The following is a 17137-nucleotide window of genomic DNA, read 5'->3' as shown; positions in this document are numbered from 1 at the left end:
GATAGTTGACCGGAGGTCTTATGGAGAATGAAGATGCTAACTATGACCAATTTAACAGGAATTTGGAAAAGAAGGGAAGTGTCTTGATAAAAATTTTCCAAATTCGTGGAGATTTTTCATTATTTACACCATCCTCTGTAACAGGACCGTTTTAACAGGACTTTGCAAAAGGAAGCCTCTTTTGATAATAAGTTATACAGATCAGTAAAGAATTTTCAAAGGATATTGATAATTTTTCTTTTTGTGCACACACTTCTCTTTGGTAGACTCCTTTCTTGGTTCTCAGAGCTAGCTGGGGGATTGTTGTAGCCAATGAAAAACTCTAGAATAATTATTAGGATGGTAAATATGATTAACCCATTTTTTAAATTCTAAAGTCCCAACCCACCTCGGTATGCTTGATAGACATGTTCAGTGATGTGTAACACATTAATTATTGATATTTTGCCAATAAATCCCTAGTCAGCAGCAAAGTATCTTCCAATTAATCACTGAAATACTTCCAAAAAACTAGATTTTAAATTTCATTTTCCAAAGCAGACCTAGAATACTTCTCTGCTGATTGCCAATTACTAATATTAAAAATACAATTTTACCATGATAAGCCTCCCATACACACCCTATAAACACAAATTTTCATTATTTCAAATTGCTTCCTATCTTGACTACTGTCATTGTTTTCAAACTTCAAACGGAAGAAAGAAAAAAAACCAAGACCAAGATTCCAAATAGAAATCATTGTTTTGCCTGTTGGATAAATCCCACCTATCTTTTTCTTACAATCATTATATTTCACATATTCCAGATCCAACGATTGTGATGAGCCGATGTTGACCACATCGAAATTCGAACAGTACGATACAGTGATACAGATTATTGCCACTAATGTTTCATACTCCGTAAGATAAACATATAAGAATGATACACCTAAGATGGAGTGGCCTCAGATGAGAAGATCAATGACCAATTCGCAGCACGGCAGAGCTCCTGTTCTAAATTCACAGCCCTGATCGCCTAGTATCGAAAACAAGCCTCCCAAATTGCTGGTGAGAAACCAAATATGGCTTCAAACAGCCAATGGATAGTCAGTCCCGTGGACGGGCAATCCAGAGAGAGCTGAGAGCACGAAGACGGGAGAAGTATTCGTTTATTGCGAGAAGGGCTCTTGCCGTTTGACGGGTTGTCAATATCCGGTGCATTTGTTGCAGCATTTGCTGCCGCAGATTGTCTGCCTGTTAAGAAGAACAAAAAATAGATTAATGGTGATGGCAATATATCAGAAAGGAGGAATGTTGTAGTGCACCCAAAGCAAAATCACATTTATCAATCCAATCAAAGACTGGACGGTGATCGATGAAAGACTAGCACTTCCTTGCACTTCTTGTTTCAGTGGGATCATGTGGGGCCCATTTTCCACAACCTGAAGATTTCACTATGGTGTAACACATGATCATTTTTTTGTCAAAGAATAAGAACTGATGTATCTTTCAGTCATTTCAAACTACGTATGTATACGAGTTTTGGACATTTTAAAATGCATATTCATGAATTTCTCATCACTACAAGACAAATATTTGTCTCAGGGAATTTCTCAGGAAGGGTGTATCTAGGATATTTTATTTATTTATTTTTATGTGTACATCAGGAAAAGCTGAGAAAATAAGATATTTAAATATATAAACATATAAATTTAAGAACAAAATTAGAACAAATTATATCATGAATTCATCGGGATATTTTTGTGATGTTTTCGCAATAAAAATAAAATATGACGATAGTGGTGATTTTTTAGAATCTCGGCAAAATCTTGGGATTTTTTCGTTTATCAAAAAATGGCAAACTACACAATATTTTCGAAAATATCAGAAAAAATTGTGACTGCTCGCTATTAGTTGGGGTTAGTCAGGGAGGATATAAACATAAGGGAACGAAAATTACCTGGCGAAGGAAGCCCTCAAGTGTCCCAAGCTTACCCATGGCCACAGCCATCTGAGCCATGTAATTTGCCATGTTTCCAGATGATCCTGAGGGGCCAAGAGATCCAGAGGCAAGTGTTTCTGCCAGAGACTGTTGCAATGCCTCCATCCCTTGAGAGAGAGCATCCTCTGCTTGCTGAGACGACTGTTGCAAGTTGCAGATGCCCACTAACTGCTGCTCAGTAAGAGGCTCCAGGTGACTTACAAGAAGCTGCAAAAGACCCAGTTTGACATTCAAACCAATGCAATTAATTTAACATAGCAACCCAACAAAGAAGCCCAAGACTAGTTCAATTCATTTGACAAACCCATCTCAAAATCACACAGGACATTAGAACAGCATATATCTTGAGACTACAGTAACAAAAATAGCTGTGGTGTCTTTGGTTGTCAGCAGAATTTATATCTGGCTGGAAATGACCTACCAATTCAGGACTCCAAACCCATCGAAAATGAAAAAGGTTACACTCCAAAAGGCATACACAACTCGTCTAAATTTAATCATAAAGCTTTCTTAAGGATCATATCAGCCACAAACTACAATAGTAGCAACCTAGAAGTGCATCAGAAACCCAGACAATATTGGATTTTCAGAATGTGAAAGGCCTCCTAGGAGTCAGACAACTAGGGCTTGTTGTCATTGTTTTGGGTAGTAAATAGAAAGAGAAGTAGTCCGGTAGTTTACAAACAAACCCATTCTAAATGAGATTTAGAAAAAAACAGAAATTTAATTTCCTGCCAGAGACTACATCGCATTTTGTTCAGTTCCTGAAGACAATTCATCATCTTTCCCATCGCATTGTTTTAAACAGCTTGGATAGAAGTCGAATTTTTTTATTTTTGAATGGTTGGATATAAGTCTAATTGAACATCAAATTTTCTCACCTTGAGGAGTTCGGACGAGCGGAAGCCCCCCAACCACAAAAAACACCTCTCTGCAGGAGTCGTCCACATGCCTGACAACAAGTGGAAGACATCGGCTTTTGCAGCAACACTCTTGATTCTAAAAATGTCATCGTAGTGTGCCATAACGCCATCAACAATAACGCGAAGTTCATTGTCACTTGCATGAGAGTTAACTGCTGCCCTGAGCTCATTGACCTGCCGATTATGCTCTTCAAGCCATCGTGCATATTCCATGTCAAATGCCAAAGCACCTGTACAGAAGGAAAATTAATAAAAATAAAGCCAAATAAAGCTAAAAACACTGGCATCTAAAATCAAAGCAATTCATAGTAGTCAACCCATTCGATACTCATAATGAGTGCTAAAGAAAGAGACTTCTTTGCATAGCACTGCAAATAATTCTGCGTGATAATGTTAGAATTGGAGGGCATTGTTGGATAATAAGGAGAAAAATCTACATATGAATAATTTAACAATAAAAACACTCATATCCTCAAATAATGCACCAGGGAATCAACAAATAATATCATAATCATTAGTGATATGCTTTTCACTAAAAAGCTGTGGTGAGTCTATTGGGATGCAAAACATCAATTATATTGAGATACGATAAAGATACATCAGGGACCATATTAAAAAGTCATTATGCTAGCAAATGTGACCATATTTGAAGCTTGTATGCACACATGGACACCCAAGAAGTCCAAGAAGAGTGATTAAGATCAGAGGTGAAGACGATCGAGAAGAGAGAAGAGAGGAGAGAAGAGAGAAGAGAAGAGGAAGTGACTAGGGAAAAATTTGTGTTTGATTACCCTTTAATCTAATTTATATATAATACATCTAAGAATACAAACAATGCCCGTCCCTCATTTCAAAAGAGAGAATAGAATTCTATCGTTGCAAAATTTTAATATTGTATTGAGACAATTATGGTGTGCTATATGTGAGACTGTCCGTCTCTCTTTTCAAAAGAGAGCCCCAAGTATTTATGTCCTACAGTAACCACCTATTGCAATGTGGCAGTCCATCTTTGAAAGAGAGGGTCCCAAGTAGTTACCAAAACCACCCACTGCAACGTGTAATTCTCTCTTTAAAGAGAGAATCCCAAGTAATTATGTAACTAACAAAACTTTCCATCTCTTAAAAGAGAATGTCTTGTAAATTTTTTGAATAGATGAATAAATTAAAGATTAGAAGCTCTTGCTCTTGGCGGATGTGACTTCCGTTTTCTTAGACATGGGTGTGATACTCATGTTATAGCCATTTGTGTGATGCCTTTGGTGCCATTGGTGAGACACGTGATGCCTTTGGCTAGTCAGTGGTGCGATGCCGTAGCTCCTTTCTCAAGGATACTATCTTTTCTGCCCTCCAATCTATTCATTCCTTTATACTATCTTTTCTGCCCTCCAATCTTTTCATCTCTTCTTGTTGCATAAAATTCGTGCACTTTCGATCATGTGAACTTTTTTTCTTTTTTTTTTTAAATTGACAAAAGTTTATTCCAATAATCCAGCAATTACAGTCGGGGACAAGAGGTCCCCATAAAAAATAACAAGGATTACAAGAATGGCCCATATACCGGAAGACCAAGCAAGATCAAGTCACTTAATCTCCCACATTTCCATCAATGCCCATATATGAAATCATGATCTCCTACAAGCTAGTCCCCGCCTTTGCCAGCTCATCCGCCCTAGAGTTAGCTGAACGGCGTTGATGACATAGTTTAGGACGGATGATGTGAATAAGATCGCGAATCTCACCAAGGACACACGAATCGATCATGTGAACTATTAGACGTTGATCTAATAGTCAGATGATCTAATAGTCAGATCTCCATGAACTTGTAAAGTTTTATCTTAGACTATAGTCTACCAAACATAGTTAAAATTTAAACGGTCCCGATTGTGAGATTGTGATCTATATCGGTTTCAGATCTTAAAATTGAAAATCCCGCATATTTAGAAAAATCATCCATATTTGAGTTTTAGTGATCCGATTGACCTTGAGTTTTGATGCTGTCACCCAAAATTAATTTCCTGCCACATACTAAAATTTCAAAGAGATCCAATGATCGGATCATTGCCGATACTTCTGACCAAAATCTAAAAATAATCATTTCTCTAAATTTGAAATTTCAAAGTGGATTTTTCCCTGAAATTTTCGAAATCATTTTTATCTAATCAACCAATTTCCGAACCTTCCTACCCGTCAAGCATTCCCTTCCATAGAAACGACCTGCATCAGTTTAGTATCAGAGCAAGCCCTAGGTTCGACATGTTGCAGTAAGATTTCTACATGGAGGATGATATGTCTTGAAAAGAATAAAACTTTGTTTATGTTTTAGTGACAGCTCTGAGCTTTTGTTTCTAGAGAAGTGATATTTTGATGTGATCCATCCTTGATGAGCACCTTCCATTTTTAGGGTAGTTTCCATATCTAGCCTAGTCTCTATTTGGAGCACACTTCAATTTTAGTCACTTTCCCTTTTTACCACTTCCTATTTTGAGACTATTTCTATTTTTGGAAGCCTGAGTGTGGGGTTTGTCCACATCAACTAGAACCCAAACCTCATCACTTAACTTAGATCACTTAAATTAAATGACTTTAGTTATTTTAATCCCATTGGTAGCCATAAGGGGCCCACCTTTCGCCGCAGTCTAACTATTAAGTAGGATGGGCTGAAGGAGGAGAACTTTTGACCTCTGCTACATCATGAGGAGTGGGTACTTATATGTGGTAAGATTTAGATTAGGAAATGGGAAAGGGATTAGGATTAGGATTTGGGCAGACTTATGGCTTGAGGAGTGTCCATTATGCCATGCTTTTTTACCTTCTAAACCTTCTCAGACTTGAGGATAAGGGGGTGAGATTTTCCAAGTGTTTTGATAGAGTGAGGGAGGCTAATGTGGGGGCGGATGATCCATAGAAATTTTAAAGAGTTAGAGTCTTCTAGCCTTCTCTGGTTACTACATATCCTTGAGGGGATGTTTCTGTCCTTAGGTGATTAGGATATTAGAGTCCGTCCACTGAAGTCAATGGAGTCTTTTCAGCTCAGTTTTTCTGTTCCAAGCTTGTGGAAAAGGGGCAGAGAAAGTGTCATAAAGAAAGGATGTGGGAGTCAGCCATCCTCTTCAAAACGTGCTTTGGGTGGATAGTAATCCTCTTAAAGATCAATACGTTAGATATGCTACAGAGAAAGGGTTCCGAAGGGCGAAAAGGTGCATTATGTGGACAGCATGAAGAGTCCGTCATGCAACCTTTCCTTCATTGTCCGCTAGGCTTACAGGTTCTGTGTTGGCGCTGGTTCAGATAGTCATGGGTATTTCCTCGATCTTCTTTTTTGAAAATGTAATCTCAATTCAAAGAGAATTATGAGTGGCAGATGAGATGTTCACAGCGAAAGAAAATAAAGCAGAAACATTAACAAAAAAGTTAATCGATAGGATTTTGGTTGCTAATCATTAGTGTTTCCTCAATCATTGAGGGATTTATTTCAGAGTTAGCAGGGGCTTTCGATCTCCGAGAGAGCTTCTTTACAATGTTATGTGATTTGATTTCTTTACAAAATGAAGCCAAATTTTAAAAGATGGGAGGAAACGACTGAGAAATGCTTCTTGGGTCCCACCTCTAGATAGGCAAAAACTGAAATTTGACAGATGCACACTATGGAACCCAGGACTGAAGGTGTGGTGGGTGTATTCAGAGAGTAATGGAGTAACTTTGAGGGGGTTTCGAGCCCCATTCGTAACATTGATTCCGAAGTGGACGAAGCGAGGGCCATGCTCACTGGTCTACAGATTTACTCATCCAAGTTTGAAGGCCACCTAACAGTGGAGGATGACACCAAATGCGACTAATCAGGGAGCCCGAAGAAGTATGGATCATGGCGCCTGGGATTGATGATCAATGAAATAGTGAAGCTGAGAAGGGGAACTAGTTTTTCTTTTTCACATGTGTTGAGGCCAATAATATTGCCGATAAGTTGGCCAGAGATGGTGTTAGTGAGAATATCTTAGGAGGGGGGGGGGGGGTTGGTTCTCAAAAAAAAAAATGATTGGGTTACATAGTATAGCCTGGTCCATGGCTAATCCATGGATCTTTGATGAGATTCGGGATATAGAGTGAATCTGTTAGAATTTACGAAAGAAAAATTCGATTTTTCATAGCTCTTCAAATATCAAATGCATGGATAAGACAGTAGCAATACCATTTCCACTCATTGAATGAGCTTGATCTCCTGAACTTGAAATGAAGATGCCCTACAAATGGATGTCAATGAGGTGAGAGGGGGCTACCCGCCACACGCAGGATATAGAATTGGCATAACCAAATGGCCATACCATACTAACAAAAATGTTGATGCTAAAATAGATATAAGAATAATACCTGTTGGTGAGCACGTTGGAGCTCCTGCTCAAGTTGGGTTAGCTTCAGCCGGCTACTTTCGAGCTGTTGGACATATGCCTTTAGAATAGAAATGACACCATTAGTAGAGATCATTGTTGCACAAAAAATTATGCAGAATTAAACAGTGAAAAGTGCATGAAAATACAAATTAAATAGACATACCAACAAGTTCAAATTACTGAGCCCTGAGAATCTTGCTAAAAGAGCCCAAGTAGATAAAAGAAAAGTGGATGCAAGTAGAATTCATAAGAACAACTTCTGTGTTGAGGACTTGAGGCATACACATAACCATGAGAAAAACTGAATCTTCATTTTGCATAGATAAATAACACTGACGGAATAAAAAGGTGAACACTCCGAGGATGCTCAGAATTCAAGGTTAAGTTCAGATGCAAATAGAACTGGAAGAGGATTTCCAAAGAGTCCGCAAAAGCAAAGGAACTGATTCGCACAGGGTTCACATGCAAAGGAAGGCACCCATTTGCATGGTTTTAAATTTCGGTCGGGACCGAAACTGAAATTTGGAATTTCGCAAAATACCAAATTTCGATTTAATGTAACTTAAAAAAAGAAAAAAGAAAAAGAAAAAAAAACACTGTTACAAAATTTCGGCCGAAATTTCGAAACTAATTAAATAATATTTCTTAATTATTACAGAATTTCGGTGGGGTCAGAAACGGGTACCAAAACCGAAATTTAAAACCTTGCCCATTTGTAAATGAAGAATAGCTCCAAGCTGTTCTCATTTGCATATGGGACAAGGTGCACATGACTCCATTGTCGAAACCTGGGGCACCAAAACAGACCCTTAAACTAGAATTTGTAACTACAAAAATTCAAAACGAAAAGAGTGGTAATATTCATAAAAACATTAATGAAGATCATCGTAAAATTTATAAAAACATTAGTGAAGAGTACCCGATTCGTGATGATACTAGTGAAGTTACATCACCATATCACATAAAGATGTAGATTGCATAAAAATATAATAGATAATCAAACATTTATTTAGCTTGGTAAACCACCAATAGTTTAACAGTCGGTATTAACGACAGCAAATTGGAGGGATAGAATTGTCTGAAGGGAGCAGATTTTGACGCATGACCCATTCGTAGCAGAGCCTAACAGATAAATAGTTTGGATCATCGAACAAGTAGGCCGTACCTGTACCTTTTCCCTCTTGTATTGCACATTCATTATACAAGAGGCCTCCTAGCAGTACTGCATATACTCGGAAACTACTGAAAACCTATCTATCAAGTATCCAGTCCAGTAGAGCAACTAATAGGTTCCAAACTACCTCAACCGACTTACCTAGCCAATGAGGGAAAGGAAAAAGAATTTATGTCTGAATCTGTTTTAATCAATAAGAAAAGGTATGTTAAAAGGCAGAAAACTTATGAAAGATACGGCGGGAGCCAGAGTGCCCCGTAAATAAAATGGTTTATTTACACCCTCTTCTTGCAAGCCTATCCACTAGCTCAGTACCCTCTTACAGTATGAACAAGGAAAACACTAATACTGCTATTAATGTCATTAATATCAAGGGCCTGAGATATGATTGAATAACCATTTAATCACGTTAGAAGAAATTCCTTCCACCAAAAGTCTAATGACCATCATTTGAAGGAATATGCATAGACCTGTAAGAAGAGCGTACACTTAAAGGGGTGGCACAGTCACATAGGCACCAGGGGTGGCACCAGTAAATGGGATAACCCAAGCAGATTTAAAATTAATCTAAGTATATCAGAGAAACTGAAATGCAAAGCCATAGAATCACGAATGCTACACATAATATCCGAACTTCACTTTTATTGATGGAAAATTTTGGACCATTTCTCAAATAGGGTGTAATCCTTGAGCATGGGCCATCCTAATCTTCTCTGTATTGTTCCTAACTTTATTTATGACATTAAAGTTTTGATGTGTACACTTACCTTCTGGCCTGAACGAAGAACGAATCCTTATTGGTCAGGTAGACAGAAAACTAATAACTGAGGAATACTATACAATAAAAAAAAACAAATGAGCATTCTCCACCATGAAATGCAAACACTGTCCATTGTTCCATTTCTACCATATTTCCAGAATGGGAAGCAAATAAGAGTTGCTCATGGGGAAAAAGAAGCAAAATACTCTGACAAAAAGATGGATGCTTCAAATTAAGTGTCAAAAGAAAGATCAAAGAAAAACCTGAGGAAAAAACCAAGAAAATATAAGCAGCATCTGAAACTCAATATCGAAAGGGGAGCACTGAATTAAGAAAATGATAGAGAGCCACTTCAAATTTGCTAGGGAAATTATTGTAATTTAAGCAATTCCTATTTGATTTACAACTAAACTCAAGACAACCGTACTAGAAATTTTCTGAGAAGTTTGGAGGTTAATATGAAGGGAATCACAGAATCTTATTAAATCAACTCATAAGTGAATTCTGAATAGATAATCAGTTTTTGACCGAACAGTTAATTGATTACACAATTAAGTAATTCTAATAATAAACATAAAAAAGGCATGCACAATAACATACGTGAAATATTGCTTGAGACCCTCAACATCGATAGTTCTCATTCAATGGTTTATTGCCAATACAGCATTTGCGAATTGCAGTTACTTTTATGCAGTTTTTCCACTAATTGAAATTATAAAGAGTAACATTTGAACATTTTTATTCAAAACATTATAACGGTGCAAATAGACATTAGCAGGAAGGACCAATATCAATAGTAAAAGGACCTACTTTCTTCCTCAATCGACTTTTTCTTGCAGCTTCACGATTTTGAGCAAGTCTACGAAGTGACTGCAAAAATAAATATCTTAAATTGCTAATTCAAAAAAAAAAAAAAACCAGAAGTCATTAAAAGCTATAGTCGATCCATAACCTTCTGATCTCCCGTTTTATCCTTGGATCTGTCACTGGAATCAGAGGCCGCTACCAACTGGCCTCCTTCAAACTGAGCATGAAGAAGGATAAAAATTAGACATCAATTATTACATCTCAATAACAGCCATCCAATTTATCAGTAACAAATAAAACATTTTAACCATTACTGCAGAGATGCTTTGATACTGTGACACGGAATCAATCAGTCATCTTCAAATGTATACAAACATATGTAAAAATAGGTACATAAGGAAAATCATATAAATACAATACATACAGAGTTGGATGAGCTCCAGCTGCATTAATCAAGATTTTTTTTAGGGTTCTTGTGATGACAAATTTGCTAAGACAAAGTTCTTTGACATCAATAACAAGCATGGGCATCCATGTATACCAATTTAAAGGTGGAAAAGATTTAAATATGCATGTACACATATGCATGCCTCGCAAGATGCCATATAATGAAGTAATTCCGAGGCAAAGCTTTGATTTCAATGATGTAAGGCTGCAAGAGTTCATCTGATCTTATGAGCCTTAAAGGGCACAAAGAGTTCATCATGGTTATGAGCAAAGTTTTGAGCATCTCCTTCGATGGATTAGAAAGAGAGGCTAGAGCACTCTTTTACAAAGCGGAAATCTGAGACAGGAGCATGAGAGATCCTTTTGAGCCTGCCAAAAAGAAAGATCTTAAGACGTTGGTGAGGGAGCTGGTGAGGCTCCAACCTAGAGTTAACTACGACGGTGGATCAGCCAGCTAAAAAGTCAGGAAACTCCAAAGGCCGGAATAGTGGTAGCAGGACCTCAAGGGTTGACTTTCAACTAGTTGGTTACCCATGAAGGTTCTGAGTTGGAATGTGAGTAGATTGTGCCCAGTGTCAGATGGTTATCTTGGGTGTACATCTGTATCTCTTCACTCTGCTTTTCTAGTGTGATTAACGATTCCCCCATGGTTTTTTCTTCTCGTTGGTTGCAGCATTGAGATCCTATATCACCCTTCCTTTACACAATCGTGGCGGAAACTTTCAGTAAAATGGTTGATAAGGCCAAGAGTTTTGGGCTGATTGAAGATTTCATATTGGGACATACTAAGATTGAGATTATGCATCTCTAGTACACTGACAAAACTCTGGTTTTCAATTGTGCTGAGGAAAGCAAACATAAAAATCTAAAGGCAGTCATTCGCTGCTACAAAGTGGTCGAAGGTCAAGAAACAAACTTCAATAAATTGGCGTTGATGGGAACTCACCTCAGTGTGGAAGATCAGGATGAGTACGGAACCATTCTTGGGTGCAGTGGGAAGCATTCCTAGAATTTATTTGGGGCTTCCGATTTGTTGACCTTTGGGATCCCATTGTTGAGAAGATAGTGAAACAACTTTCTCTATGGAAGAAAAATATCATATCATTGGTTGGCAAAATTATGCTCATTAAAGTCGTCTTCTCTAACTTGCCCCTCTATTACTTGTCCTTATTCAAATGCCTTGCTAGCATAATAAGGCAGATTGGGCAGCTACATAGAAATTTCTTGTGGGATAACTCGGAGAACAAGAGGTCATATCATTTGGTTAAGTGGCTTGGCATAGGAAATCTAAAAGCGGTGAACAGGCCCTCATGGGTAAAAGGCTCAAGAGGATCGGGGAAGATCAAGGGAATCTTTGAAGGCAAGATTTTAAATGTCGGTTTCGGTCGCCAGGGACACAGAAACGTTTCAATTTCAATGGAAAACCTGTAAAATCAACGAAATATATGGGAACATATGCAAATGATAGAATTTAAAGATGAAACTTTAGGAAATGCTAGAATAGGCACAAATACACACATAGAAAGTATCACATAAGCAAGACAATCACCCATAATGGTTTAGAACATTGAACATCTAATGACATGTAATGTCGAGCATGTCTGATAATTTAGCACATACCAAATTTCACATGCAATTCATATAAATATTTATACATAATGCATGCAGTCATGCACTACATTTTGAATGCAATTCATAAAAACATAATTATGCAATACATACTAATATGGTACGCTATTACTATACTTATGCAATACATACATATCTATAGAGGAACTGCATATTATGGAAAACTCTATAGATCGGATGGTTGGGATAATCGTATGGAAATGATTTTTGGGGAACAACCTATTTACGTTGTCGCACATCAAATGGACGGTTTGAATCATCCTATGGTGTGGCCTATAGTAAGTTTTGAAAAATATTAGACTATACGGTCTTACACCGTATAAAAACTTGCTTCAAATAAATATAAAATGTAGGAAAAAAGACGCATCATTCATTAATTTCAAACAGGAAGTACAATACAACGGAGTACAATATAACGATTAAAATTTAAAGAAATTTTAATAAAAAATAATTTTAAAATAAAAAATACAACTCATTTAATCAGTAGATGGGCACGAAATGAACATATAATAAAACTAGATTTTCGAAAATATAATATTTCTTATTTCTACAAGATTTTTTTAATGAAAATAATTAATTTTCAAAATGAAAATAAAATCTGATTCCGTCAATGGCAGATTAGGCAAGAAGAATTGAACATGTCGTAAACTTAGAAACTAACATGCATATATGATTAGTTTTTATTAAAAATATGCACTTTTAATTTTCAAAATTATAAATCTATGTTAGTAGGAAGGTTTAATCAGGAACACTCAATAGTTAGAAATAGTTTAGGTAAGAAAAGTGCATTTTAGAGAAGATTGGGGAGCTTTTGATTCACCATGGATTGAAGTTTATGCAGTAGTTTTACCAATTTCTTTGTGGTTCTCTTTGAGATAGCTTGAAATTCTGCTGTCCACTTTATCTTTTTTTGAGGTGTGTTCTTAGTTTCTTCTCTATTGAGTTTAAGTTTGAAACTTGTGATTGTTATTTTATTTCTTCTGCATAATTAATATGCAAATGTCATGTTTTCTATCAAACTTTACACTAACCATTCTCTAAATCAACATTGTACAAGATTTAGCATTTACAAGAAGTTGCTCATATGACAGTTTAGTATATAGTGTATAAAGCATAAAAGTGGCCCAGCACGTCACATTCAACAATTTCAGAAAAAACAAGAACTGATAAACATGATACACTCATCACTCAACAAAGATATATTAATGCTTTAGCCTATGAAAAGCATCCTTTATAGATCATCCATATGAGTAAAACAACAGTAGTATGTTAACTACTGAAAAACTTATGTAGCAAAGAAAAAAATTCCGTGAAGAAACAAATTGTATTCATACCATTCAAAAAAAAACTGTGTTCATAAAAGTTCAGCACGAAGTATATCAAGGGGAAAATTAGAAGCATCACCCTTTGATTTCTATCATCTGTGTCCACATCCGTTGAGGTATCTGTTCTAGGACTGGTATCTGCCATTTTAGACTCTCCCCAGTTCTCAAAATGTCCACTAGCTAGGGAAACCAGATTAGGCTGTTGTCCCTTTTGTGTAGTTAATCTTTGCGGCCCAGCACTCGTTGTAGAAGGAGCTATGTCAGGGGAAGCGAGTGACTGTTTGTTGAGAAGAGACCGATGAGAACAAACTCCTTAAGTATAACAACCAGAGTACTCACTGTAACTTATCAATCTCGAGAATGCATGTTTAAGTTAGGAAAAGAACTGAGCTTACCTTACTAAATTTGCTGAATTGTAGAGGATCAGAAGTAACAACCTGGTCACTTGACTTGGAGTTGAACACAGGATCTTCAACACATGAGACACAGAAAAAGATGAATTCAAAGTCTTCTCCAGAAAGTCTATTTTAAACCCAATCAAATGAATACTACAAGCTAAAATCACCCAGATGGAGGTGTCAGAGCACCAGAACGAAATCTCACGCATTCAGTACTTATTTTAAAGACACCAATTAATGGGAACTTGACAATATAATTTCGCTGATGAATAAAGCAATACACATGCAAGAAGAAGAGTAACATGTCCTAGCCCAGGGTTTGAAATTTTGGTTTTGGTGGAAATTTCAGTGAAAATCTTATAATTTTGGCCGGTTTCGGTTTTAAATTTCGGACTGAAATTTCAGATTTTGGCCAAAATTTATATTTAATTAACACTATATTTAATTTAATTTAATTTATATTTAACTTAATACAACTAAAACTAGTTAGACGTTGTTGACCACAACATAACATATTCTTGACAAAACAGGGAGAAGCTCAAGGTTAGAATACATTACGAGTCACTTATATTCAAGTTGACCTATATGGAGCAAAAAGGCATCGAGTACATACTTCTACTAAGGTCAACAGCATCCTCTGGGTAAAATCCAATAGATTGTTCAAGCGCCCCAAAGTCAGAAAAACGAGAAGCATGTATGTGGTTGCCCTCTGCACCACTGAAAAATTCAAGTATTGGACAGCATGCAAACAATATATACGAATCAAAATTCAAGCCCAGAAACCAAACAGACTTTTAATGAGCCACCAAAACTAGAAACAGACCTGTAGTAGAGTTAAAAAAGAATTGATCAGATCAATTATAAATCATGGTCAGAAGGTACTAAAAAAAAAAAAAACTGTTATTCTGGAAGGAGCAGTAAGAGATCTCTCCCTAAAATATAGAATCCGAGTAATTATCCAAAAAAAAGGATTTTAAATGTGCTCTTACTCTAAATTTCTAACACAGAAAACCGTTTCACCTCAGGGGTCATTTCACTGTATGTAATTCGATTGCAAGATTAAATTGGTTTGGATGGGTACTGATGCATGCCGGGAAGCTGCAAACGATGTCATGAAGCTGCAAACGTATGCCAGGAAGGTGCATGGAAGGGTTTTGGACAAGATTAAAGGATGTAGGGTTTAGGGTGAAAAGAGATGGGTAAAATATGAAAAAAATTGGGGTCTTGAGGTCTTAGGCAAGGAGAAAGAATGTTTTCAATTCCTGGGCATATTGTTTTTGTAGAGAAAATAGGAAGAAAATAGATAGTAAGTAATAAAGAAACAAGATACTTATCTCTAGGCATCACACTAACTTTTTTTTCATCTCCCGGGCAGATTGTTCACTTGGTGAGAAACCTCGAGATTGCTAGTGTGAGTCTAGCATGACCTAAGAATCACACCAAGGAGACCAAGGCCTCACACCTTGGAAAAATAGGCTTTGCATCCATGATTCGTAATGGAGCAAGAAAAAACCAATTTTCATTCATTCATTCATCAATTCCATTCATCCCAAGAAAAGTGAAACAAGGCTTACAGTATCTAAAAAAAATACTAAATAGTTCTAGAACCCTAAAAAAACGATTACTTTAAACAAAACCCCTTTTAATGACTTAAAGACTCTCCTATTTAGAATTTTTATAATATGTGTGCGGGGTCTATTTAAAACAATCACACCTCGAAGAACATAAGTGATTTTGATGGAAAGACTACAATAAATCTACTATAATTTAAAGGGACTCAAAATACAAATTTGAACCTTTGTATGGTCTCCACCAGATGGAATTCTATGAGCAATAAATTTTCATTTTATGTTCGTGCAAGTAAAGCATGACTCTAATATCGTCACAAACACATCAAGTCAATGAATGAAATAGCAAGAAATCCATCGGTTCAACAAGTTGATACCATCACATTCATATAATCATACTCTCTTCCATTCAACAACAATAAATAAAGCAAATATTTCAATGTCAAATTAAGTGAGTTCAAATTCAGAGGCTACTTAAACAAACAGAACAAAAAACCTTCAAAATCCCCAACTTCTTTGCAGCATACAACAATATATAAGAGATTCCAAGAAAAGCAAACTGATAAAGAAAATGAAAAAAAAAACAAAAAAGTTGGTGAATGAATGATCAATAAACAAAAACAAACAACCCAGTAAATTACACAAACAATCAAAGGAAAGGATTGAGCAGTAATTACAGTGAATGAACTGCTGATGATGGAGGAACAAAACTCGGCATGACGGCCGCAGCTTCCTTATCATCTACTATTCCAACCCTAGCTCTTTTACTCCCCATCCATCATCAACAACAGCACCTTGATCATCAAACAGGTAAAAAAAATTAAAACCCTAGTCCAAAACCCTAATTCCTAAAAACATAAAGCTTTCCACACCTAAAATAAGACCCAGAAACCAAAAAACCTTAAAACCAAAAACTCTAATCCAAACACACAACTTTCCAACTTAGGATTACAAAACAAGACCCTAATCCAAGAAAAAAGCAAGCTTCATCATACCATCAATCATAAAAACAACAGAAACCAAAAACCCTAAAAAAAAAACCCTAATTTATAACAGCAACGTTTCAATCTAGAAAAAAACCATCACCTCATCGTAATCAGCAGCACCAACCGTACAATCAGTGGAAAAAGTAAAAAGATCTGGAAAAACTTAAGCCAAAGAAACCCTAATCGGCGTATCCAGGAACCCTAATTTCACACAGAACCCTAAAATCCCGGAGCTTTAGGACACCTGCTAATGAACAAAATCGCCAACTTTGACTCGCTTTCAAGCGAATTTTGCTGAAATTTCAAACGACCCACCTCGAATTTTGATATTTTATTTGAGGAAATAAATGAGTTTAGATCATTCCACTCTCAATTTGTCATTTTCTACCCAAATCTTTGCATTTCAAAATGCACGAATATTTTATTTTTTTACTGCTTGAGACGAACTGTTTTTTAGTGTGCAGACTGACAGAGACTGAAAAAGAGATTTAGCTCTCACGGGTGATTAAAAAAATGGGATATGATTTTTTCGCCCCCCACCCTGTTGAATAATGCGCTCCCCTCTTTTTCGCCCGTGTTTAGTAAAATTTTGGTACATCCCATGTTTGGTTGCCTTTTAAAACTAGAATTTTTTTAACTCCGCATAATTTTTCCTCCCCAACGGTTCAAGCAACCAAACAAAGTTTTTTTTTTTTTTTCCCACCATAGTCCAGTCAACCAAACATGGAAGTTTTTATTTTACCGGGATACTTCTA

At 36.5% G+C, this 17137-nt stretch overlaps 1 protein-coding gene and 1 non-coding gene across 6 annotated transcripts; both read right to left on the bottom strand.

The window, feature by feature from the left end:
• Positions 1-614: 614 nt before the first annotated feature.
• On the bottom strand, positions 615-16842 carry LOC143882053 (transcription factor TGA2.3-like). Of its 5 annotated transcripts, none has more exons than XM_077385445.1 (12): positions 16483-16842; positions 16074-16190; positions 14442-14545; positions 13826-13899; positions 13510-13707; positions 10175-10246; positions 10033-10092; positions 7269-7346; positions 7090-7141; positions 2862-3133; positions 1939-2187; positions 615-1232 (listed from the first exon to the last, which is right to left on the bottom strand). In XM_077385445.1, exons 2-12 carry the CDS (start codon positions 16169-16171, stop codon positions 1086-1088), a joined length of 1404 nt encoding a protein of 467 aa, XP_077241560.1. In that variant the 5' UTR covers positions 16172-16190; positions 16483-16842; the 3' UTR covers positions 615-1085. The 5 variants fall into 5 exon arrangements, with proteins under 5 accessions (XP_077241560.1, XP_077241561.1, XP_077241563.1 ...); XM_077385446.1 differs by having other exon boundaries at positions 16698-16830; XM_077385448.1 differs by lacking the exon at positions 14442-14545.
• On the bottom strand, positions 9114-9220 carry LOC143882372 (U6 spliceosomal RNA). The gene has a single exon (XR_013252212.1). It is a non-coding gene; the product is annotated as a U6 spliceosomal RNA (small nuclear RNA).
• Positions 16843-17137: the final 295 nt, after the last annotated feature.

The sequence above is a fragment of the Tasmannia lanceolata genome, unplaced genomic scaffold (genome assembly GCF_043159265.1).
Source record: "Tasmannia lanceolata isolate RefF3 unplaced genomic scaffold, GAP_Taslan_0.1 ptg000007l, whole genome shotgun sequence".
Lineage (NCBI taxonomy): Eukaryota > Viridiplantae > Streptophyta > Magnoliopsida > Canellales > Winteraceae > Tasmannia > Tasmannia lanceolata.
This window is presented reverse-complemented; position numbering and strand designations above follow the sequence as displayed.